Source organism: Raphanus sativus, chromosome 2 (assembly GCF_000801105.2).
Source record: "Raphanus sativus cultivar WK10039 chromosome 2, ASM80110v3, whole genome shotgun sequence".
Taxonomy (NCBI): Eukaryota; Viridiplantae; Streptophyta; class Magnoliopsida; order Brassicales; family Brassicaceae; genus Raphanus; species Raphanus sativus.
Genome location: NC_079512.1, coordinates 14,273,463 through 14,297,797, shown reverse-complemented (window position 1 = coordinate 14,297,797; position 24,335 = coordinate 14,273,463). Strand labels below are relative to the sequence as shown.

The 24,335-nt window shown below is 33.2% G+C and overlaps 2 protein-coding genes across 2 annotated transcripts in view; one reads left to right on the top strand and one right to left on the bottom strand.

Annotated features, from left to right (window-relative positions):
* Positions 1–3,331: 3,331 nt before the first annotated feature.
* LOC108834965 (uncharacterized) lies at positions 3,332–4,870 on the bottom strand. The gene has a single exon (XM_018608283.2). It carries the CDS (start codon positions 4,868–4,870, stop codon positions 3,332–3,334), a length of 1,539 nt encoding a protein of 512 aa, XP_018463785.2.
* A 17,759-nt stretch (positions 4,871–22,629) lies between these two features.
* LOC108835357 (histone deacetylase HDT1) overlaps positions 22,630–24,335 on the top strand; it is a 58,947-nt gene continuing 57,241 nt past the window's right edge. The window contains exons 1-9 of the mRNA XM_056999707.1: positions 22,630–22,784; positions 22,954–23,024; positions 23,103–23,317; positions 23,418–23,440; positions 23,520–23,623; positions 23,701–23,745; positions 23,819–23,918; positions 23,997–24,117; positions 24,207–24,312. Coding sequence (XP_056855687.1) covers positions 22,772–22,784; positions 22,954–23,024; positions 23,103–23,317; positions 23,418–23,440; positions 23,520–23,623; positions 23,701–23,745; positions 23,819–23,918; positions 23,997–24,117; positions 24,207–24,273 — 759 coding nt within the window. The 5' untranslated portion in view covers positions 22,630–22,771 and the 3' untranslated portion in view covers positions 24,274–24,312. The remainder of the gene's footprint in view (positions 22,785–22,953; positions 23,025–23,102; positions 23,318–23,417; positions 23,441–23,519; positions 23,624–23,700; positions 23,746–23,818; positions 23,919–23,996; positions 24,118–24,206; positions 24,313–24,335) is intronic.

Here is a 24,335-nt window from a genome sequence, read left to right as displayed (position 1 = left end):
TTGAAACCTGCCACACCCCAAAAGTCTTTTGCCATATCGCAATGGAATAAAACATGATCAATAGATTCAGTTCCCGCATTGCAAAGTTTACACATTAAATCAACTGGGATGCCTCTTGTATTCAAGCAATCAGCAACTGCCAAGGCACCTGACACAGCACACCATAAGAACATCCTAATTTTTGGAAGTGTTGGTATTTTCCATATCCTCTTCTTGATTTTTAAAACCTCCTGTTCTTGTAAGGAAAGCATGTGACGTTAAGGCCTAGCAAGTTCTGAAGCTAGCTGATATCCACTTTTAACTGAATAAGCCCCATTCTTTGAAAATGCCCACACCTCTTTATCCTCGATCTCTCCAACCGGCAAACTCAAGATGCATTGAACCTCATTTGGTGGAAACAGCTCCTGTAAGGCTGGCTCATTCCATCCTCCGATGTCGTTAATTAGACTTGATACCCACAGGTTAACATCGTAACACAATTGGTTGTTGATCGGTCTTCTTGGAGTCTCATCCATGATCCATCTGTCTGCCCATACAAAGGTTGATCTGCCATTTCCAATAGACCAAATCAAACCTTTTTGTAGAAGCTCTCTCCCAAAAAGAAGACTTCTCCATGAATACGAAAGTCTGTAACCTTTACCACAGTCAAGGAAACCTGATGATGCAAAATAGTGTCCTTTGTACACCCTTGCCAATAAACTCTCCGGTTCATTGAGAATTTTCCAAGCTTGTTTTGCAAGTAAAGCTTGATTAAAATCTTCAATATCCCGGAAGCCTAAACCTCCATCCTCCTTTGGAACACATATCTTGTCCCAAGCTATCCAGTGTATCTTCTTCTTATCCTCACATTCATCCCACCAGAAACTCGCCATTGCACTCATAATCTTCTGGCAATGATGCTTAGTAAGACGAAAACACGACATAGCATACACCGGTAAAGCCATGGCAATATACTTAAGTAGTACCTCCTTCCCTCCAAGTGAGAGCTTTTTGGCAAACCAACCTTTGAGTCTTTTGTTTAACTTCTCACCAATGAACGCCAAGAGTTTCTGTTTTGATCCACTAAAACATTTTGGCAAGCCTAGATACTTCCCATCGTTCTCGATACCAAGAATCTCAGCTAACAATGTCTTCATGATTGGATCAATATCTTTCCCAAAAGTGATAGCAGACTTTTGAAAATTGATGACCTGACCCGAAGACTGTCCATATAGCGCCAAGCAATGCAGAAATTCTGAGCACTCACTAAGGTTAGCTCGACACAGGAACAAGCTATCATCTGCAAACAATAGATGCTAAATCGGTGGGCACTGTTTCGTCAATCGCATACCCGATATCCTTCCTTGTTGCTCAGCTCTGTTCATCACATGTACCAAGGCTTCAGCACATAGAATAAATAAGAAAGGTGATAGTGGATCTCTCTGACGAATACCCCTCTCCGGAAACCGGCCATGAGTTTGGCCATTCAAGAGGACCGTGTAAGAGACTGAGGTAATGCACAACATAATCCAAGCTATCCACTTTGTGTCAAAACCCATCTTTATAAACAGAGCTTCCAAGAACTTCCACTCAACACGGTCATAAGCCTTTGACATATCTGTCTTAATGGCAATGAAATCCTTCTTGCAATTCGGATTGATTTTTAGACCATGGATCATTTCATGTGCAATAAGCAGATTGTCAGATATCAATCACCCAGCTACAAACGCTCCTTGCGTTGGAGAGACTATAGAAGGCAGAATCACCTTTAATCTCGTACACATGATTTTTGATATGATCTTGTAGACCACGGAGCATAGGCTAATAGGACGTAGGTCCTTCATCTGGGATGGATTAGGAACTTTGGGGAGGAGACTAATCTGTGTAAAGTTCCAATCTGCTGGAAGATAACCAGCGAGGAAGAAATCTCTCACTTCCTGAGTCACCTGATGTCCTATCACTGACCAGTACTGCTGAAAGAAATGTCTTGTCATACCATCACTGCCAGGGGAGCTATCACTCTTGATTGCTTTAACTGCTCGTTTGATCTCAGCATCAGAGACTGGTTTCGTCAAGTTTTGATTCATCCTATCAGTGACTCGCGGCTCCATTCCTTCAAGCAGTTCCGACGGGTCTTGAGGAGTAGAAGCCTTGAAAAGCTCAGAAAAATATTTCACTGCAATATCTCCTTTCTCATCCTCAGTGAAACACTCAACTCCATTCACATCAAACAATGAGTGAATCTTATTCTTCATCCTTCTCGATTCAACCCAACCATGGAACTCTTGTATTCTTGTCCCCAACTTGTAGCCATGAGTTTTTACTTTTCTGTTTCCAGAATTCCTCTTCCTCTTGATACTCTTTCTCAAGAGCCACCCTCATGGAGAACAGATGTTGCAAGTTCAGGAATTGCTTCTGACCTTCCTCTTCCAGTTCTTTCTTCAGGTTCTGAATCCTAACCTTCGAATTATTCCCTAAAGATCTCTTCCATTTCGACAGCTCTTGTCGTGTTGAATTTATCCTATCTGAAACAGAGCTATGATCCTGTTTATTCCAGCCTCTACGGATAATCTCCAGAACTTCTGGTTTTGCACACCAACGCTTGTCAAAACAGAACCTCCCAACGCGTCGTTGTCCCTCTGTAGCTAAGCTAGTAACCACATGCCGATGATCAAAGCCGTATCTCTCTAGATAGCGTGAGTGAGTTCGAGGAAATAACCTGAACCATTCTGCATTACCAAATGCTCTGTCCAGTCTGCACAGTATCCAGACCTTTTCCTTGATACCATTGGTTGTGATCTCGCGTACTCCTGCCCAGGATAAGAGATTCCCAGAACTTGGTGTCTCTTTGATTCTGCAATCGCGAGCCAGACCCTTGAAGCGGTAAAAAGAACTTTCCTCACGCCTATGACCTCCTAGTTTTTCCTCATTATTCATTATTTCATTAAAATCTCCAACTAGGAACCATCCTCCCATCCTACTAATACTGATGTTCTTCAGAATATCCCACACTGCATCTCTCTTACTTGTGACGGGATCTCCATACATGAAGGACATAAAGAACACCAACGAACCGATCTCAACTCGAGTATCAATAATTCTACTCGAAGACAGCAACACATCCACCTTGTAAGAATTCTTCCAAAAAAGCGCCAAGCCTCCACTTAGTCCCACTGGGTCTACCAAATGACAGTGATCATAACCCAACGAACTTTGAAGCTTCAGAACATGTGAACTAGAGTTTTTAGTCTCTAGGAGAAACAAAAAATCCGGGAGATGCTCACGACACATCTCTTCCAGGCGTCGAACTGTCAGGTTGCTCCTCATACCCTGACAGTTCCACTGAGCGTCGTCATTGAGCATTGGATGGTTTCCGGGAAACCACCGAACCCTTCACTTGTTTAGACCCCTTAGAAGATACCTCTCCATCCTCAAAGGCTTTACGCTTAGGTGCCCCTTCTCCTCTGTTCCTCCAGCTCTGATCAGACCTTGAAGCCGTGTGCTTACGATGGCTCTGATTCCTCCTGACCCACGATGACTGACTGTGATGCGAGTTCCTGCTACGGCTGTGACGTTCTCCTGACGCAGTTTCTCCACTACCCACAACAAAACCACCATTCCCAGCCTCAGCAAGAGAAATCGCATTCTCTTTATCTGCCACATAACCTTCTTCACTCTCTCGAAGACTAGGCTTTTGTAGAAGATTAGCAGTGCCTTGCGGTAGAAGGTACCTAGCAGTGACCTCCGTAGCTACGTTTAAACCAACATCATCACCAGTACTTTTAAAATCAAGGCGTCTCCTTTGTCGCGTTTGACCTCGAGAAGTTGAGTCCGACACGTCAGGTACCACTGGATTTTCCATCCTACTGAAATCAAAAACTCTGCCTCTGTCTCTGTTAGTCTCTGGAGAAAGGACTGGGGCACTCTCTAGTCGCAAGCAAGAGCGTTGAGCGATAGGGTCATTAGATAACTCTTGTAATGTCTTCTTCATTTTAGCTTCCCTTATCTTCCTCTCCTCAGAGTCAGCGCATTCCATATATAACTTCATATGTTGGAACACTTCAGGGACTACTACCGATGATGAAGGTTCAAAACCTGGCGGAATTGGTTGCGCTAGAAGAGGCATCAGTTTATCAACCAGATCAGTATGGTGCTGTCTCACTGTGACTGGCTGAATTTCTGCTAAGCTCTGCCGATTAACCACTCCTTTTCTTTTACTTCTAGCCCCTTGCCAAAGTGGGCATCTCGTTTTTTCATGCGACAAACGGAAACAGTGAAAACACTTCTTGCGCACTCTTTCGTATTCAACATCTACATACTCAACCCGCCCTCCTGGTAAAGTAACCGACTTCTTATCTCTTAGAGGAAGATTAACATCCAAGATCACTTGTACTCGTACATAATCCAGAACATGAGGTTTCTCCGGATCAAACTCAATGATCTTGACATGGCCTATCCCATCTGCTATGGTATCAATCGTCTTCCAAGTAAGGTAGTTGGCAGGAAGGTTTTTCAGTCTGATCCATATCATTGCAGTTTGCAAGAAGTTTGGAGGAGGATTCTCCACCCACCTTTCCAAAGCCAAACCCCAATCATCAAAAGTCCAAAAGCCTTGTTTCAGAACCATCTGGATATCGGACTCCAAATCAAACACAAACTGAAATATTTCCTTAGTCAAAGCGATACCCCGAGCCATTTCATACACTTTCCATATCTTTGGCATCGTACGCAGCATCCTACCCATGTTCTGGCACTCCGGATTCAATAAGCGTCCTAACAAACTTCTTCCCCCTCTCTCCATTGCACAGTAAGCAGGCTCATCAGGGATGACGATCGTCTTGTCCTCTCCCAGTGTCATTCCACGAAGAGATTCTGCTAAATTCGCCTCCATTAGCAATAAGAATATGGTTTTCCTCTGTGTGAATCTGTATTGCCAGCAGAAACAAACTAATTCTGGCGGCGGTGAAGATGGTAGACCTAAATAAGAACATCGTTGCTTGGAGAGATTTTTGGAAAAGAGAATATTTTCTAAAGATTTCCAAATATCCCCAAAAAGATTTTGGAAATCTTCCAAAAAAATCCAATTCGCAGCAGGGAAATTTTCCCACTGAACAGAGACTCCACAGAGATTAGCTATCACGCCAGAGCTAAGGGAGAGAAGAGATGAAGCTTCACGAATGCCAAAAGGTCTTCTTGCAGTCGCCGGAGAATCGCCCAAAATCGCCCTTTCCATCGCCCTTTCCATCATCTCTTTTCTTTTTATGTGTTCTTTTTTGACCTTTCATTGTTTTAAAAATTGCATAAATTTAAAAAATTAAACATGATAATTTAAATTTAAAATATAATAGGGTTTGAGGATTAAAGGTTTGTGGTATTAAAATTTGAGATTAATTTTTAAACTGTAATATGAAATTAGTTTAAAGGTTTTAAATAAAAAGGTTATAGTAAATGAAATAGTTTAAAGGTTCAAAAGGTTTGAGTATAGGGTTTGAGGGTTAAAGTTTTAGGGTATTGAGATTGAGATTAAATTTTTGAAACAGAAATAGCTTTTGAATTTATATTTAATATCTGAAGTTAAATTTAAGATTTGATGTTAGAATATTAGAGTTTAAATTTTATGTTTAAAGTTTAGGGTTTAAAAATTCGATTAGGGTTTAGGGATTTAAAAAGCAAATATAGCTTTTTTAATTATGTACTATTAAACATATTATATCACAGCGTTTTTCACTTTAAGTGTTACGTAAATTATGTATCAAAAAGGAAATAATGTTTAAATTTGAGATTAATTTTTGAAAAGTAAATAATCTTTAAATTTATTTTTCATATTTTAGGTTAAATTTAGAGTTTACGAGTTGTGTTTAAAATATTGGTTTTAGAGTTTAGGGTTGTTTTTAAAACTTTGGTTTTAGAGTTTTGGTTTAGGATTTTTTAGGCAAATAAAATAAAGTGAGAGGGAAAGTGAAACAAGGATAAGAGTAAAAATCAATTATTTTTCCACTTTATTTATGCATTGCATTTCAAAACTAAAAGTGCTATATATAGTATATCTGAAAGTGTCTTGGAGAAATTAAAATCGAACCAACCTAACATAGCGTTTGCATTTTCGCAAACACTATCTAAAAGTAAGAGGTATATCAACTATAGTATAATTGAAAAAAAAACACTATTCAGGTCTACTATTAAAACTCATTTTCTTGTAGTGTCAACAAATAAATTAAGAACCTAAAGGTTCAAATGCAGAGTCGTCGGTGCTATATGTTCTTTTTTTAAATCCCAAACCCAATAAAATCTTTAAAACATTGGAAACCAACCCATTGACCGCCATCTCGGGACGGAGCCGGCACGAAATCCACTCTGATATCAAAATTGTAACACCCGTCTTTCAAAAATAGCTAACTTAATAAATATATTTCAAAAATCCACTTTTATTCTTAAAGAAACGTCTCAACTAAAAAGCATGAACTGCATAATTCGCAAACTCAATCCAACGTAATTAAATCTGAAATAAAACATAAGTAAAATCCAGTTTTAAAAGCAACACCCGACAAGACTCTCTGTGAACCTCACTCATCACCTGAAAGAGGAAAAGGAAAAAAGGAGGTTAATAACACACTGTCATTTAGTGAGTATGGTCATGCATGTACACATGACTCTTAACACTAATAATCAACTTGCACACATAAATACTAGACATAGAACAGGCATCACCCAACATATTAAACAATAAACAAGCATAATAAATAGTTCATATCAATACACATTCGTTAATTACATTAACATTTATCATCTCATAGCCATTTACAATATCAATAATAATATGACAACTTGGGTTGGCCGTCACCTCGAAAGATCTTACGCCACCTTGGGCTCATCAGCCGGTTTACGGGCTTTGATGAGATCGCCATGTCCTCGTCCTCAGTCCGACTTTTGATATACCATGGATTTTACCCACTTTTACCCATGGTATATAGGAATTTTATGATAGATTAACTATGCTTTAGAGCCTAGATAGCATATTTACAGGTTCATGAACGATTGGAGAGAAAATGGTGATTTTAGAGCATTTTGGAGCACTTTAAAGATTTTACACGAGATGACCATATCGACCAGCATTAGAGGTCGACACGGAGAGATACATGTCGATCAATGCACACATAGTGACATCGATCGATAGCAAGAACGTAGAAGCCCGTTTGGTCACAGCCGACTTGAAGCCCAAGATTCCATCTAATTACCAAACTACTCCTCATGAGTTTTTTTTTTTTTTTTTTAATCCGCTGCCCAATGTACTAGATCAAGTGACGAGTTGATTCTCCGGGGAGCATCTCCGTCTGTCCGAGTCTGATCTATATGGGAAAATATGTATCCTTTCATCCTAGCTTCCTTTGCCAAAGCATCCGCACGACCATTCCTACTTCGAGGAATGTGACTAAGGGTCACATCCTCAAAGTTATCCTGTAGTCGGTGGAACATGTCGATCTCCGTTGTAAAGGTTGGCCATTCTTCCGGGTTTGTGGTCATGTCTACTAGGTCCGAACAGTCTGTTTCGAACCGTCTCGATGTGAACCTTCTCTCTCTCATACATGAGATCGCCCAGAGTAGACCGTCCATCTCAGCATGGAGCGCTGAGAGGCTTCTAGTACAAGCCCGTAATCCAAACATCTCATTTCCGATATGATCCTTAAGACTCCATCCTAGCCCACTAACACTGCCATTATTAATCCATGATGCATCAATTTGGCATGTAGGGATTCGGGGTATCTCGGGAGGCGTCTCTATCGCTGTGGTAGGAGGGTCATCCTGATCTTCATCTGTTTGTTCCTTTTCATTTGCCTTCCTCCAGCATTATGCTTCAAGAGAGGCATGTTGTAGAGTGTCCATCGGGGAGATGACTTTCCCATTGAAGAGTTTGTCGTTCCTCGCCTTCCAAATGTACCAACAGATCCATGGGAAGGTATCGAATTGTGGTCTCAAGGGAGCCACCTCTTTTCTCTCCCAAAACAGAAAATTCATGTTTTGGTAAATAGATTTACTCGGGAAGTCACCCGGAATGGACAGATAGTCCGATAAAGCCCAAACCTGAAGGGCTGGGGGGCATTCAAAAAGAAGATGATTGATCGACTCCTCTAGGCCAGCACATCTAGGACAACTCCTATCGGTGCCCAAGTGTCTATAAGTGAGCCTCTCTGCCGTCGCCACACAACCAGATATAGCCTGCCATAAGAAGTGTTGTATCTTACTTGGCGCCTTAATCTTCCATACATGACTTTTAAGTCTCGTGGTGCTTGGTTCTCGGACCTCAGTACATGAATCCATTTTGGTCGATTGTAGTAGATCGTATCCCGACTTGACTGTGTACACTCCTGATTTTGTGTGGTTCCAAGCATACCCATCCGTAGCAAAAGAATGGGAGGGTTTTATTCCAAGTATCAACGGGATATCTCCTGGGTGGAAAAAATCTCGCAAAAGTTGTATATCCCACTCCTTTGTATCATTCCTAATAAAGGACTGAACAAGAAGTTGGGGTAATCTGTAGACTATGTGTTGGGCAGGTCTTGGTGGTCGGGCCACTGTGTCTGGTACCCAAGGATCACTCCATACCCTCGTATCTCGTCCTGTTCCAATTGTCCTCCTCATGCCCGAAATGAGCCGAGGTTTTGATGCCATGATACTACGCCAACCATACGAAGGCGAGTATGTCCGTCAGTCGTCAAAGGGAGAGGAGTTGTTATAGTATCTCCCTTTTAGAACACGCGACAATAGAGAATCTGGGTAGTGTAGCAGCCGCCATAGTTGTTTTGCAAGAAGTGCTAAATTGAAATCATGGAAATATCGAAAACCTAATCCTCCAAATCTTTGGGAGTACAGATCTCATCCCATGCTATCCAATGTAGACCTCTGCTGTTTTGTTTTGAACTCCACCAGAAATTAGACGTAGTGCTCTTGAGTTTATCGGTGATGCCTTGTGGGAGCAAATAGCATGACATGACATATGTCGAGGACGCTTGAGCCACCGCTTTTATCTGAACTTCTTTTCCTCCTTTAGAGAGAAGTCTTGATGACCAATTATTGATCCGTCCATTAAGTTGATTCTGTACAAAGGAAAACACTTTCATCTTCGAACCGCAAATTTGTTCAGGTAGCCCGAGGTACATTCCCATGCCACCTTCCGAGGTAAAACCTAGGACCTCTTTTATATCTTTCTTCAAAGCCACCTCCACCCGGTTGCCAAAGAACATAGAAGACTTGGACGTGTTTATTCTCTGTCCAGATGCCTTTCCATAAATATCTAGGATGTCTAGGATCTCCTTGCATTGGCTTAATTCTGCCTTGCAGAAGAAAAGACTATCATCTGCAAAGAGCAGGTGTGATATTCTTGGGCTTGCTCTAGCAACGCGTAGTCCAACAATTTTCTTCTCTAGTTCTGCTCCGTTAAGGAGTGAGATCAATGCCTCCGTGCATAGGATGAACAAAAAGGGTGACAAAGGGTCTCCTTGTCTCAGGCCTCTCTTTGGGAAGATTCGTCCTCTTGGTTGTCCGTTGACTAAGACTTGATATGAGACCGATGTGACACAACACATAATGAGGTCAACTAGTCTTTCATCAAAGCCCATCTTTATCATTAAGGCTGCTATGAAGTTCCATTCCACTCTGTCATATGCTTTGCTCATATCTGTTTTAATAGCCATAAAATCTTCTCTGCATCTTTTGTTAGTCCTTAGTGCGTGAAAACTCTCTTGTGCTATAAGAATATTATCAGTGATCAGTCGTTTTGTTACAAAAGCCGATTGTGTCTCTGAGATCAGTCGCGGAAGAATCCTCTTAAGTCTCTTGCATAGTAGCTTAGAAATAATCTTGTAGCTAACGTTGCACAGGCTAATCGGTCTGAACTCCGTCATGTCTCGTGGTTTCTTCTTTTTAGGGATAAGGCAAATATTCGTCTGATTTAATAACGGGTCGAAACTGCCTGTGGCGAAAAAATCCTTCACAAGTTTAATGATATCTCGGCTCATCTCGCGCCAAAATCTCTGGAAGAGTTTACTAGTCATGCCATCCGGACCGGGGGCTTTATCCGGGTTAATATCAAAAACTGCTTTTTTAATCTCTTGTTCCGACGGTTCTTCTAAAAGCAACCTATTGTCGGACTGAGACACTTTTCCGGAGATAAAACGAAGAGAGGCATCTAGCTCTGTCGGTATAGAGGTAGAAAAGAGATCTCGAAAGTATTGAACAGCCACGTTCTCTACTTCAATTTCACTCTCAACCAGCTTCCCATGTTTGTCTTTTATGCTGATGATCCGGTTTTGAGCTCTTCTCTGGTTTGTGATCGCATGATGGAACTTTGTGTTTCTGTCTCCGTGTCGGTGCCACTGATTCCTGCTTTTTTGTTCCCAAAAAGAATTTTCTTCTTTAAAAGCGACGGTCAACTGTCTTCTCAGCTCCTCCAGTTCTGCGGTTGTGGAGTTCTCATCGTCTTGTACCAGGTCGATCTTGTGTTTCAGTTCTTTAATTAAGATAGCTGAATTTGTCGGGTTTTGTTTTTTCCAAGAACTAATTTTATTTCGGCATGAGGTAACTTTTTGATGAAAATTCCTCATAGGAGCTTCATCAAAATGTCCCCATCCCGCTTCTTTAAATCCCGGTTTACCGATTCATCTCTTGTCAAATCTGAAGTTTTTTTTTGTTCTCCTGACAGTAGATTGTATCCTTGCTAGAACCGGTCTATGATCGGATCCCCATAATTGTAGGAATTCTACAACAGAGTGGTTAAAAATGGCATGCCATTCTTCATTTGCTACTGCTCTATCAAGTTTACACTTTACTTTTCCGGTTTGTCTTCTTCCCACCCACGAGAAAGAATTTCCTTTGTATGGAAAATCAAGCATCCCACAATTTTCTAACATATTGCGAAAAGGAAGAAATGAGTTCTCCGGGCGACGTCTTCCTCCCCTCTTCTCATGGTTCCCGGTAATTTCATTAAAATCTCCAATCGTAAACCAAGCTTTATTTCGTGTTGTACTCATGCGTAACAATCGTTCCCAAACATGGTCTCGATGTCTAACCACAGGGTTTCCATACACGAAGGTCATAAAAATCTCATGTCCTTCCAACCTGGTTTGAATGTCAATCATATGATTATCCGCATATAAAATAGTAACAGACGGGTCATCCATGTAAAAAAGTGCTAAACCTCCGCTCCAACCAACCGGATCAACAGTACAAAGATGATCAAATCCAAAAGAAACTTGCACATCTTGCAAGACATTCCGATTGTTTTTAGTCTCCGAGAGGAAAAGAAATCTAGGTAAAAAACAGTGATAAAGTTCAGTGAGGTGCTCCTTTGTGAAGTTGGCACCCACACCTTGACAATTCCATGCTATTGTATTCATCTGGGAATCTTGGGTGGCTTGCTTCCCACCTTTATAGATTTGTTTTTGGTCCTCTTAGAAGTCTCATCCTTGTCTCTGCCCTGCTGATCTCTTTGCTCCTTGGTATCCACAATCATTAGGAAAGAAATAAAGTTTTTTTTTTAATTTAATTCACACCAAATTAGCTTTGGCGGGAAAACTCGATTTTACAGTTTTGGCGGGAAAATTCGATTAGTGTTTCTGATACGAAAACTCGATTTGTGTTTTTGGCGGGAAAACTCTATTTTGTGGTTTTGGCGGGAAAACTCGATTTGTATTTCTGATAGGAAAACTCGATTTTACGGTTTTTAGCGGGAAAAATCGGTTTTACGGTTTTGGTGGAAAAACTCGATTTGTGGTTTTGGTGGGAAAACTCGATTTTACGATTTTGGCGGGAAAACTCGATTTTACGATTTTGACGGGAAAACTTAATTTTGTGGTTTTGGCGAGAAAACTCGATTTAACAGTTTTGGCGGGAAAACTCGATTTATGTTTTTTGATAGGAAAACTCGATTTGTATTTCTGATCTAAATGGGTCTAAATGAGTTTAAATGGGTACATGTAAATTTCGTGGGTTCTAAATGGGTAGCCCTAATAGGTCTAAACCTATATGGGTCTAAACTTATATGGGTTCTAAATGGGGTGGGTGTTAAATGGGGCGGGTCTAAACGGGTTGGGTTTACCCATATTAACATCCCTAATCAGATCTGTGAAAATTAAGTTATTGTCTTCTTCCTTTTGCCCGTGAAACTGGTTTGTATTATTATTCTTCCAAGTAAGATTCACCAAAGTTCCTTATTGACGAGAGCTTGGTAGTGGAATTACACAGAGTTCGTAGAGGTAAGGTTATATCCAATGTTCAGCTGAAAGAAAGCAAAACGTTTTAGTCACCCACGACTTATAAACGTTGCTTGTGTTGATAGTAGAACTGGTTCGAGAACAGAGCGGCGGAGCTCCGCAGAGGCACACCTTCCTTGTTACAAGCAAACGTTTTAGTCACCCACGACTTATAAACGTTGCTTGTGTTGACTGTAGAACTGGTTCGAGAACAGAACGGCGGAGCTCCGGAGAGGCACACCTTCCTTGTTACAAGCTCGGACTTGACTTTTTTTCTGAAGATCTATCTCTACCTTGAAAAGTATCTCGCCGTATCTGAACTGAGATAGTGGGAGAAGGGAGAGTGGAGACGGTGGCTTTCACGGAGGAGGTTTTCAACAAACTGATCACTGGTGATATCACAAAGCTGGTGGTGTAGGGATGTAAGATTTGAATTTTGAATCTACAAAGAAATAGATCGGAGGAGAAGACCTCGGGAAGAGGCCAGAGAGCTTTTTCTCTCTCTACATTTTTTTTTCCTTTTCCTCATGAGTTTTAACCTAATATTTATACTTTGCCAAAGTGTTTGAGGCAAAGAGAGCTTTCTTGTATTCTTATTTTTACGGCTAAAGGTTTTCTAGGATTTTAGTGTTGCAGAGAAGATCCAAAGAGATTTGTGATTGTAACTCCATTATCTATTATTTCTATTCCTTCTATTTATGCAGTTTCTTGTTGTTATTGTTATTGTTATTGTTATTGTTATTGTTATTGTTATTGTTGAGTTCTTTAATATCATGCAAGCATCTCATATAGCATATATAGCATTATAATCCTGATTATCTGAATAGAAACCCTAAGTCTAGCGCCTTCATCATAATTGTTAAACCCCAAATCAATCACTTGAGCAATTATCTTGTTCACTGTTTAGTTTACTTGCAATTTACAGTTTTAAAATCTTCAACCTAGCTTAATTTAATAAGATCTAGTGTGTGCCTTAACTCCATGTTGATTTGATCCTTAAGTACTACAACTTGACCTCTTTTGATGAGAATAATTATTTCTCTAGGGTAATTTGAGCACGTATCAACTTCACACAATTTATATATACTTAACACTTTCATCACTTATCACTTTAACCATTATCAACTAACCATTAATATTACATCAAAAATAATCATCACACATCAATGACAATAAAACCCAAACAAACTCCTAAAGTTAGCATTTAAGAATACAACTTGACTAATAGTATTAAGAATCCACAGATCGCACCCTCACATTTGCCTTAAGGTTGAAAGTAGATTCTGAAAATATTGGTCAAAGCGGTTGAAACACAGCTCTAACGATGTGAAACTATGATTGCGTTAAAATGGAATTAGGGTTTCTGGCTTTGACATAACAAGATGATTCTTGGCTGGCAAGCAACACGGGTAATCATTTGATCTTACCTCTAAACAAGAAACCTTCAGCTGATATAGATTCCTTGCACCAAGAGCTTTCCAGAGACACCTTACTCCGTTCTAACTCACTTTGATTCACCGGGAAAATCTTCTCACAAAACCCCGACGTGAAAGTGGATAAACAGGTTTCATACATAAAATTTCTGGATTCAGAAAAGAGTGATTTTTCCCCAAATTGAAGATCAAATAACTTTCGGAGGTTACCTCTCGTAACTGAGTGTTCTCGGTGTCTGTAGAAAGCTGGAAACGTCAACTTTCTAACAATAACAATCTCGTCACCTAAACCCTTCTGTATCGACGGGAAATATCCTCTCAATATAGCTATGTGAACTGGAAAATAATGTGGACAGATTTCAGAAACAGTCTAATTTTCTCTCTAACTTATAAATCGTATAACCGATGGAGATTACCTTATAATTGAGCGTTTTTAGTGGCTATAGAAATCTCGGAAAGTCAGCTTTCTAACAGTATCAAGAACGTCACCTACCCTTCTGTATCAACTAGAAATTGCTCTCCAATATAGCTCTGCGAAACATAAAACCCAGATCTGAACAGATTGCAGAATAAAACGGTTTTCCTCAACTTGTAAATTGAATAACTAACTGAGATTACCTCGTAATTGAGACCTGAAAGTTGATGTGTCTTCCTTGCAACGAGATATATAAATCTAGCTAGAGTTTTTTGCTTATCTCTTACGTCTCTGGTCGTAAACTCCACTCCAAAACCCTAACTTGAAGAACAGAGTGTTGCCGGCTGCGGTTTCGGTTAATTTGGCAGGGTTTCACCATCAATTTGTCTCTCCATCATCTCAAGGTCGTGTCCACCTTATATAGGTGAAAGAGTTTAGTGTTCAGATCATCTAAAATTACTAAAATACCCTTCTTTAGGGTTTTGGCTTAAAACTTGGACTTTACATTAGGGCTTGGGAGTTTGTTGGGTTTTGGGCTGTGACACTTATTGTTGAAGATATAAGTTGTTCCCTACTCAAGACCATCAAACGCAAACTCGGTCAGTTTACATTGATGTGTTTAAAGTCAAAAAAAAGAAAAAAAGACAGTATATTAAGAAAAGACACCATAAAAAAAATATCAACCGAGTTGTTATTATACAAATAACAATAAATGAGGATCGCATAAAGATTCATACACAATTACCTACAAATGTGATATTTAACAAAAGACTTAGTGTTTAGTTAAATAGAATTCAAATTATCTTGCAATTTAGGAATTTTCCTTCGATGATAATTGTTTTTTGGCAATTTCGTACTTTTTATAATCCTAGATTTTTTTTGAATAAATCATTTTTAAAAATAATTCACTACTGAATTCATATTTACACTCTTATATGTTACTTTCAGATTTAGGCATTTTGAAGAATTGAAAATTAGTCTCTATTCCTAAAAACTAGAAAGAAAAAATAGAAATAATGACTTTGGTTTAGTTGCCAAACCATGGTTTATACTATGTAATAGAAATATTCAGTTTTGTAGAGAAATATTCTAAGATAGAACTAAAACGATTTATAAAAAATACTTTCCAATTTTTATATTTGTATATATTTATACTATTATTTGAGAAGTGATTTTGCTTACCTGTCATCTTCTCCATGATTTTAGGTAATTTTACTTATTTGTCTTATTTTTATTTCGTTTTAGGTAAATCATTGATCCATTATTTTGTTTTTAGCTAAGTCACTAATTTATTAATTTAAAAAATACCCTTAGTGGATATTATATATGATTAAAATAAATTTTATTTTAACAATATTAAATTTATATATTATATTAAAATTTAGTTAGTTTTCTTATTTGTCATATTTAGATTTTAGACTTTTAGCTAGGTTATTGATTTATTATTAGTTTCTAACTGATTTAATAATTTATTAATTTCAAAAATATCCTTAATGAATTTTATGTTTAATTAAAAACAAATTTTATTTTAATAATCTACAATTATATGCTATATTAAATAATAGATAATAAAATAATATAACAAAATTATCAAAAAGCTAAAAACATGATAATTCTTATATTTATTGTGTTTCTATCTGAGAATATATTTTTACTAAAAAGTTTAAAAAATAAAGATAAGAAAAAAATTATAATCAAGCATTAGCAAGCAAAAACATTTATATATAGATACTTTCTAAACTATTTCTAAGATATGAGTGTTTTTAAAAATTTAGCACAATAATAAGTATATATTTTTGATAAAACAATATTTGACATATATATATATATATATATATATGTCAATATATATATATAAATATACTTTGATGTTTGATTTAACTATCTGAAAACATAACTAATAACTTATTGTGCTGGTTAGAGATTAATAGGACATAAACTAATAAGTACTAATAAGAAGATTATTCACGCATGTGCGGACAAAACACCTAGGTATTAATGTATCATCATTGTTTATTGCTTATTTTTCATATTTTCAATAATCTTAGGTAATTTTCTTATTCATTTTGTTTTTTAATAATTTTAGTTTTGATTATTTATCACATTCTCTATAATTATTTAATTTATTTATTTGTCATGTTCTTAATTTTAATTTGGTTTTTTTATATTTTAAATAATTTTAGGTGGTAATTTATTTTTTGCTTACTTTCTCCATGATTTTCGATTTTCTGCTTATATATATATCATATTTTATTATTTTTAGAAGCTTATTCCTCATATTACATGGTTTAAGTTGAATCATTAGTTTTAATAATTAACATTTTAAATTGTTAGTTTGTAAACATTTTAGTGATTATTAAATACATATTTTCATTATATTAAGGGATAATTATTATTAACAATTATTATCAAATTTTAGCAATAATTGTTTTTGTTCATATTATGATTACTTTAAATTAATATATTAACGTTTTTTATTTCTTATTTTAAAATAAGTTTGCTACTCTTTTATGTCATCGGATTATCTTATCAATCAAAAACTATGACTACAAATAATATGAGACAAGATTTTACTAGACACATATAATTTATTAATTTTTGTTTATAGTTTTTTTTGTTGTTGAATTGAATAGGTTTTAACTACCGTAGATTTTATCAATATGTGTCGCTATAAACTTTGTTAAAGAGAAAATTTATATAAAATGCAATTAATACTTTTATGAAAATAGTATGATTTCATAAGTTTCACTGATAACTGGTACTTATGTTTTATTTTGTAGATTTATCATTTACGTTATTTTAAATTATTAATAAAAAATTATTAGTTTATTGTAATGATGATATGTTTTACATGTAATATTTGGTAATAGAATAAATAAAAGATTTGCAAGTACCAAACTATTATCTATGTTGTGTTGTAATAAAAAGATAAAGTATACTTTATGATTAATTTAATATTCAAAACTAATTAATAACATATATTCAAATTAAAAAATTATGTTTAAATTTGAATTATTTGGATAATTAATCCGTATTAGTGTTGGGGCCATCATCTAGACGAACAATTTTTAAAAAGAAAAAAGAATAGAAACAAATAACTTTGATTTATTTGCCAAACCATAGTTTGTGCTATGTAATAGAAATATTCAATTTTATAGAGAAATACTAGATTTTCAACTCGCGCTACGCGCGAGTCTATATTAATAATTAGTATCATTGTATACTAATATTAAAATAACAAAGTATAATTGGTTTATATGCATTTTATATGAAACTTTATTCAATGTGTGATTTATTATTTTTCATATTTTCAATTATATTCTAATAACTAATATTTAGATATCTTTTTGTTGACCCAAAAAATATTTTATTTTGTGTATGTAAATGTGTTGTGTATTTATAAATGTGTTTAAAATTTTGTAATAATATTTTTAAAAAATTATATTAACTGTTGTATTCTTACTAATTAATATTACACTATAATAACGACTTTTTATTATATTTTTATCTATCTTTCTACTTGAAGGACATAAAAATTAATGCATATGCACAATATCTAACTTAACGTTGTATTTACCAAATTTTTACAATGAAATTAGAATTATTATATATTTTTGTGCATATGTAATTGAAATATTAATTTTTAATTATTTTTAAATGTATATCTGGTATTATTATAGTTAGGGTTTTTCCATAAAATTATTTTTTTGATTAGTTTAATGAATATTTTGATTATGATTCTTGAAAATATTTTATGTAAAAATTAGATAAGTAAATATATATGTTAATTCATTTGATTGATAAAAGTCAGTTTGAAACCACGTAGATAAACTATATGTTTAGCAATATATGACTTTACATAAGTTTTTTTGTTTAATTTAATTTTTTTATTTTAAAAAGTATCCTTATTTTATTTTTATTTTACTTTGAGATAAATTTCTGACATTTAATATTTAAATATAAATAAAAATGCTGATTTGGTATATTATTGCCAAGATTTTTTTTAAATTATATGTGAACACTATAAATAATATATATCCTAAGATTTGATTTCTATTATTTCATTATTTTCATTTTTACTAAATTTAATATTGACTTCTTTTTTTTAGAAAATAGCTTCAATTTTTAAATCATATGTTTTTCAGTATGTAATTAAAAGTGCTTTAGATTCTTATTTTTTTATAATTTCAAATTCTTGTAATCTTTGTGATTTGTTTTGTTATTTCATGTTGATCTTCTAAATATTGTGTTTATATATCAAAATTATTTTAATTATTTTTCCTTTTACTAAATCTAATATTGATTTCCTTTTTATGTTGAAAGAAACATTTTTGAAAGTATTGAAATTTTGTAAGATGATAACTAAAAGGTAATTTTGCATATTTTTGGTGCTTTAAAATAATATGTGGACATTCTCAAATATTTTGTGCATCAAATTATATATAATATATTTTTTGAATATTTTCGTAGCATATAACCTATACTTTAAAAATCATGTTTTTAGTTTTATATAGGTATAATTGTTCGAAAGTATTGCATTTTAAAATTAATTATTAATTTTGTTTGTTATTTTTATGTTAATGTTTTGAACATTTTTTATATTAAGTTAAATAATACATGATTTTTAAAATTTTAAAATGATTTATATTTTATTTTGAAATAAAACATTTTTGTAATATTAACTTTTTAGAAATAGAAAATTTAAAAAACGACTTGGCATTGTTTGGTGCATTGTTTGGTGCTTTAAAATAATATCAAATTATATATTGTACATTTTATTTATGAATATTTAAAATAGTATATAACCTAAACTTTGAAAATCATGAGTTTAAATTTAGATTTATATAGTTATAATTGTTTGAATGTCTTGCATTTTTAAATTAATTATTCTTTTTGTTATTTATTTATTTATTTTTGAAAAACTATTATACTATGTTAACTAATATATAGTATTTATATTTTTGTAAATTCATCTTATTTGATATTGATTTATATTTTATTTTGAAATAAATGATTTTTGGTAATATTGACATTTTTAAATTAATAAACAAAAATAACTATTTATCATATTTTGATTGGTAGTCTGGAAATAATGCATGGAAATTATCAATGGTTTATATAATCAAATTATATATAGTATATGTTATTTATGAATTTTTTCAATGGTGTAGTCTTTAACCGAAACTTTGAAAATTATGAGTCTATATTTAAATTTATATAGTTATAATTGTTTGAAAATCTTTTATTTTTAAATTAATTATTATTTTGTTATTTATTTTTTACTTTTCAAAAATACTATTATATATTATGTTAACTTATATATAGTATTTTTTTTTGTAAATTTACCTTATTTGATATCAAATTATATTTTATTTATATTAAATGATTTTCTTGTAATATTGACAATTTTAGAAATAAGGAATTAAAAATATGATTTGAATTAAGAATTTGTGAGAAGTCACCTTGTAACTTGTTTTGTTGTTGATGACCAAGAAGTTCTTTATCTAGTAGATTACACCAACCTTTAAATCTCCTTCATACTATTTTGCATATTTTTGGTGCTTTAAAATAATATGTGGATATTCTCAAATATTTTGTGCATCAAATTATATATAATATATTTTTGAATATTTTCAGTAGCATATAACCTATATTTTAAAAATCATGTTTTTAGTTTTATATAGGTATAATTGTTCGAAAGTATTGCATTTTAAAATTAATTATTAATTTTGTTTGTTATTTTTATGTTAATGTTTTGAACATTTTTTATATTAAGTTAAATAATACATGATTTTTAAAAATTTTAAATGATTTATATTTTACTTTGAAATAAAACATTTTTGTAATATTAACTTTTTAGAAATAGAAAATTTAAAAAACGACTTGGCATTGTTTGGTGCTTTAAAATAATATGTAGACATTCTAAATGATTTATAATATCAAATTATATATTGTACATTTTATTTACGAATATTTAAAAAAGTATATAAACTAAACTTTGAAAATCATGAGTTTAAATTTAGATTTATATAGTTATAATTGTTTGAATGTCTTGCATTTTTAAATTAATTATTCTTTTTGTTATTTATTTATTTATTTTTGAAAAACTATTATACTATGTTAACTAATATATAGTATTTATATTTTTGTAAATTCATCTTATTTGATATTGATTTATATTTTATTTTGAAATAAATGATTTTTAGTAATATTGACATTTTTAAATTAATAAACGAAAATAACTATTTATTATATTTGATTGGTAGTCTGGCAATAATGCATGGAAATTATCAATGGTTTATATAATCAAATTATATATAGTATATGTTATTTATGAATTTTTTCAATGGTGTAGTCTTTAACCGAAACTTTGAAAATTATGAGTCTATATTTAAATTTATATAGTTATAATTGTTTGAAAATCTTTTATTTTTAAATTAATTATTATTTTGTTATTTATTTTTTACTTTTCAAAAATACTATTATATATTATGTTAACTTATATATAGTATTTTTTTTGTAAATTTACCTTATTTGATATCAAATTATATTTTATTTATATTAAATGATTTTCTTGTAATATTGACAATTTTAGAAATAAGGAATTAAAAATATAATTTGAATTAAGAATTTGTGAGAAATCACTTTGTAACTTGTTTTGTTGTTGATGACCAAGAAGTTCTTTATCTAGTAGATTACACCAACCTTTAAATCTCCTTCATACTATTGAAAGGGTGGATTGTTGCTCTCTGTAAAAAATTGTGTAAAAAATATACACTTCTTATAAAATTTTGAATTAATAATTTATAAATAAAATTCTTTACACCTTTTGATCAGTAAGAAATAACTCGAGACCATAAGCAAACCACCATTTTGTTGCATGCTTTCCAAAAGTAAACCACTCTAGCAAGAACTTTAGTATCATTTTAAAAAATTCTAAGGTCATCAAAAATAAAAAAGAAGCAACCATTATGTAAATCTCTCGTTTTCTTTTCAATATCTCTCTCTTCAAGTTAAATTTTAAAACTTTTTTAAGTTTTAGACAATTATTTATAGTCACCAAATACTTCATATATTAGAAAGTTTCTTCTTTTGTATTTAAGTGATTTTCCCTTTTAGATGTTTAAATTTTTTGTTATTCATGACTTTAAATTTAGTTTTCCATTTTTAATAATCTAGTTTTCCATTTTCTTGTATAAATGATACTTATAAAATAACAAATTAAATTTTATAACAAAAATGGTATCTTGAAATAATTACATTAACAAACAAAAAATATCTAAAAGTATTTATACCTAAAAATATTTTTTTTGCTAATATTAATACTTCCTTTTTATTTTCCTTTTTACTGTAATAATTAGCGTAGGTAAGTAAGATGTAAAATGTTAATTTTAAGTTTAAGCTACATATGTAAATTAATTTCGTTTTTTAAAACTTTTTTTGGAAATATTTACATTTTAAAAATCAATTAATTATGTTACTGATTTGTCGTTAAACGATTTGTTAATTTAACTATTTTGATTTTCCATTTTTCTCTAACACTTACCATTTATTTAATTAAGTTGTAAAATGTTAATATTTATTTTGTTAGTTTAAGTTATATATATTATCAATTTCTTTTTAAAAAAATTTGAAATATTATCATTTTTAAAATAATAAATTAAAAGGATGATGTATCATATTTAATTGTTCGTTTAAATTTCATGTGGACGCTTTCAATGACTTATAGCCTCAACTTATATTAGAAATTTTTTTCTTTTATATTTAAGTGATTTTTCCTTTTAGATGTTTAACTTTTTGTTATTCATTGACTTTAAATTTAGTTTTCCATTTTTAATAATCGATTTTTCCATTTTCTTGTATAAATGATACTTTTAAAATAACAAATTAAATTTTATAACAAAAATGGTAATTTAACTTAAAATAATTACATTAACAAACACAAAAAATCTAAAAGTATTTGTTATACCTAATAATAAATATTTATTTTGCTAATATTAATATTTTCTTTTTATTTTCCTTTTTAATGTAATAATTATCATATGTAAGTAAGATGCAAAATGTTAATTTTTAAGTTTAAGCTACATATGTAAATTAATTTCGTTTTTAAATATTATTTTGGAAATATTAACATTTTAAAAATCAATAAATTATGTTGCTAATTTGTCGTTATACGATTTGCTAATTTAACTATTTTGATTTTCCATTTTTCTCTAGCACTTACCATTTATTTAATTAAGCTGTAAAATTTTAATATTTATTTTGTTAGTTTAAGTTATATATATTATCAATTTAGTTTTTAAAAAATTGGAAATATGATCAGTTTTAAAAATAATAAATTAAAAGAATGATGTGTCATATTTTAATTGATCGTTCTAAATCCTATGTGGACGCTCTCAATGGCTTATAGCCTCAACTTTTATATAGTATAGATTCTAAGATAGCACTTAAACAATTTTATCATAAAAATACTTTCCAATATTTACATTTGTTTATATTGAACAATTTTAAAAATGTCTTTTATCGTGATGACAAAAAGGAAAAAACACATTATCTTAAAACGGCGTCGAACGAGAACCCTAATGTAAATCACTAAAACCCTTCCGATTATATATATTCTCATCTTCCTCTCACCGCCTTTCACCTCAGCTGCTAATAAACCCTAACTCACTCGACCTTTTCTTCCTCGATTGTCAGCTATGGAGTTCTGGGGTAAGTTTCTCCTCTGTTTTACTCATATTATTTGATCGATGCTTTTCTATTGAGGCCTTATTGAATTTTGTTTTAAACTTGTAATGGAATATCAAAAGTTGAGGCTGTTTAGTTAAGATATATAGTTAGATGTTTGTCTTCCTGCTTTTGAGTTGCAATATCCTCACAGGAGTCGAAGTTCAAGCAGGGAGGCCACTTAAAGTGACGCCCGAAGATGGCACTCTTGTCCACATCTCTCATGTTAGTATTTATCACTTTTTGGTTGGATTCTTGGTATTATTTGAAATTAGTTGTGGAGAACCTTGTTTGTTTGTGTAGGCATCGCTTGGAGATTGTAAAGGAAAGAAAGGAGAAGCTGTGACTCTGAATGTGAAGGTTGGGGACAAGAAGTTCGTCATGGGAACTCTTTTGTCTGAGAGCATTCCTCAGACTTGCTTTGATATGTTATTCGATCAGGAGTTTGAGCTTTCTCACAACTGGGGAAAAGGAAGTGTCCACTTTGTTGGATTCCAATGTCCCAACAACAAAGATGAATATCCTTTTTTCATTCTTTCTTTTATGCTTTTGTTGTTTCTCTTAAAATTGCCTTTCTTCTTTTAGCTTTCCTTGACTGCAAATGGGTTGTGTTTTCACTGAGGGAGGAGAAGACTTTTCTGGTGAGTTTGCAAGATAGATAGTTCTTTTTTCCGTAGTATTGGTTTGGTTGCTGATTATTTCTCATTATTTACCTCTCAGATTCAGAGGAAGAGGAAGTTGCTGCCACTGTTGCAGCTAATGGGAATGCTGCAAAGGGCGTAACAAAACAAAAGCCTGAAGTAGATGATTCTGATTCTGAAGGAGTGAGTTTCTGTGATTTGTCTCTTTACTTGCAGTAATATCATTCTAAGTGAACAAATGTGCATCATGATTATTGCAGATGGATGATGAAGATGATTCAGAGGAAGAAGAGGAGGCTCCTAAGGTATATGTCTGACATCCTTTTTCTTAATGACTATATATTTCTGTTCGACTCTTTCTCATATATATATATAAAGGCTGAAACAAGAAGAAAGAGAGCACATGAAGTCGCACCCGGACCCAAGACACCTGTGTCTGCGAAGAAGGCCAAAGCAGAAGCTACTCCCAAGAAAACAGGTAAAGATTAAGCTCAAATGAATCTGCAAACAGTTTGTGAAACGTAAGTACTCACTTTGAAGATTTCTTTTGACACAGAGGAGAAGAAGAAAGGTGGACCTGCAACCCCCCACCCGGCAAAGAAAGGTGGAAACACTCCCGCAACTGCAACGCAGAGCCCAAAGTCTGCAAGTCAAGTCTCATGTGGTTCATGCAAGAAGTGAGGCTCTCTCTCTCTCTCTCTCTCTAAACTCTTTCTTAATGTTTCTTCTGTTAATAACAATTCTTTTTGACTGATCTTTGTGGCAGGACATTCAACTCATCGAACGCACTTGAGTCTCACACCAAGGCCAAGCACTCTGCTACCGCTAAGTGAAGTGGTTTCCTAAGAGTAACAACTTCCGCTGTTTTGGATCTTTGAGACTTATCTTTTTTAAC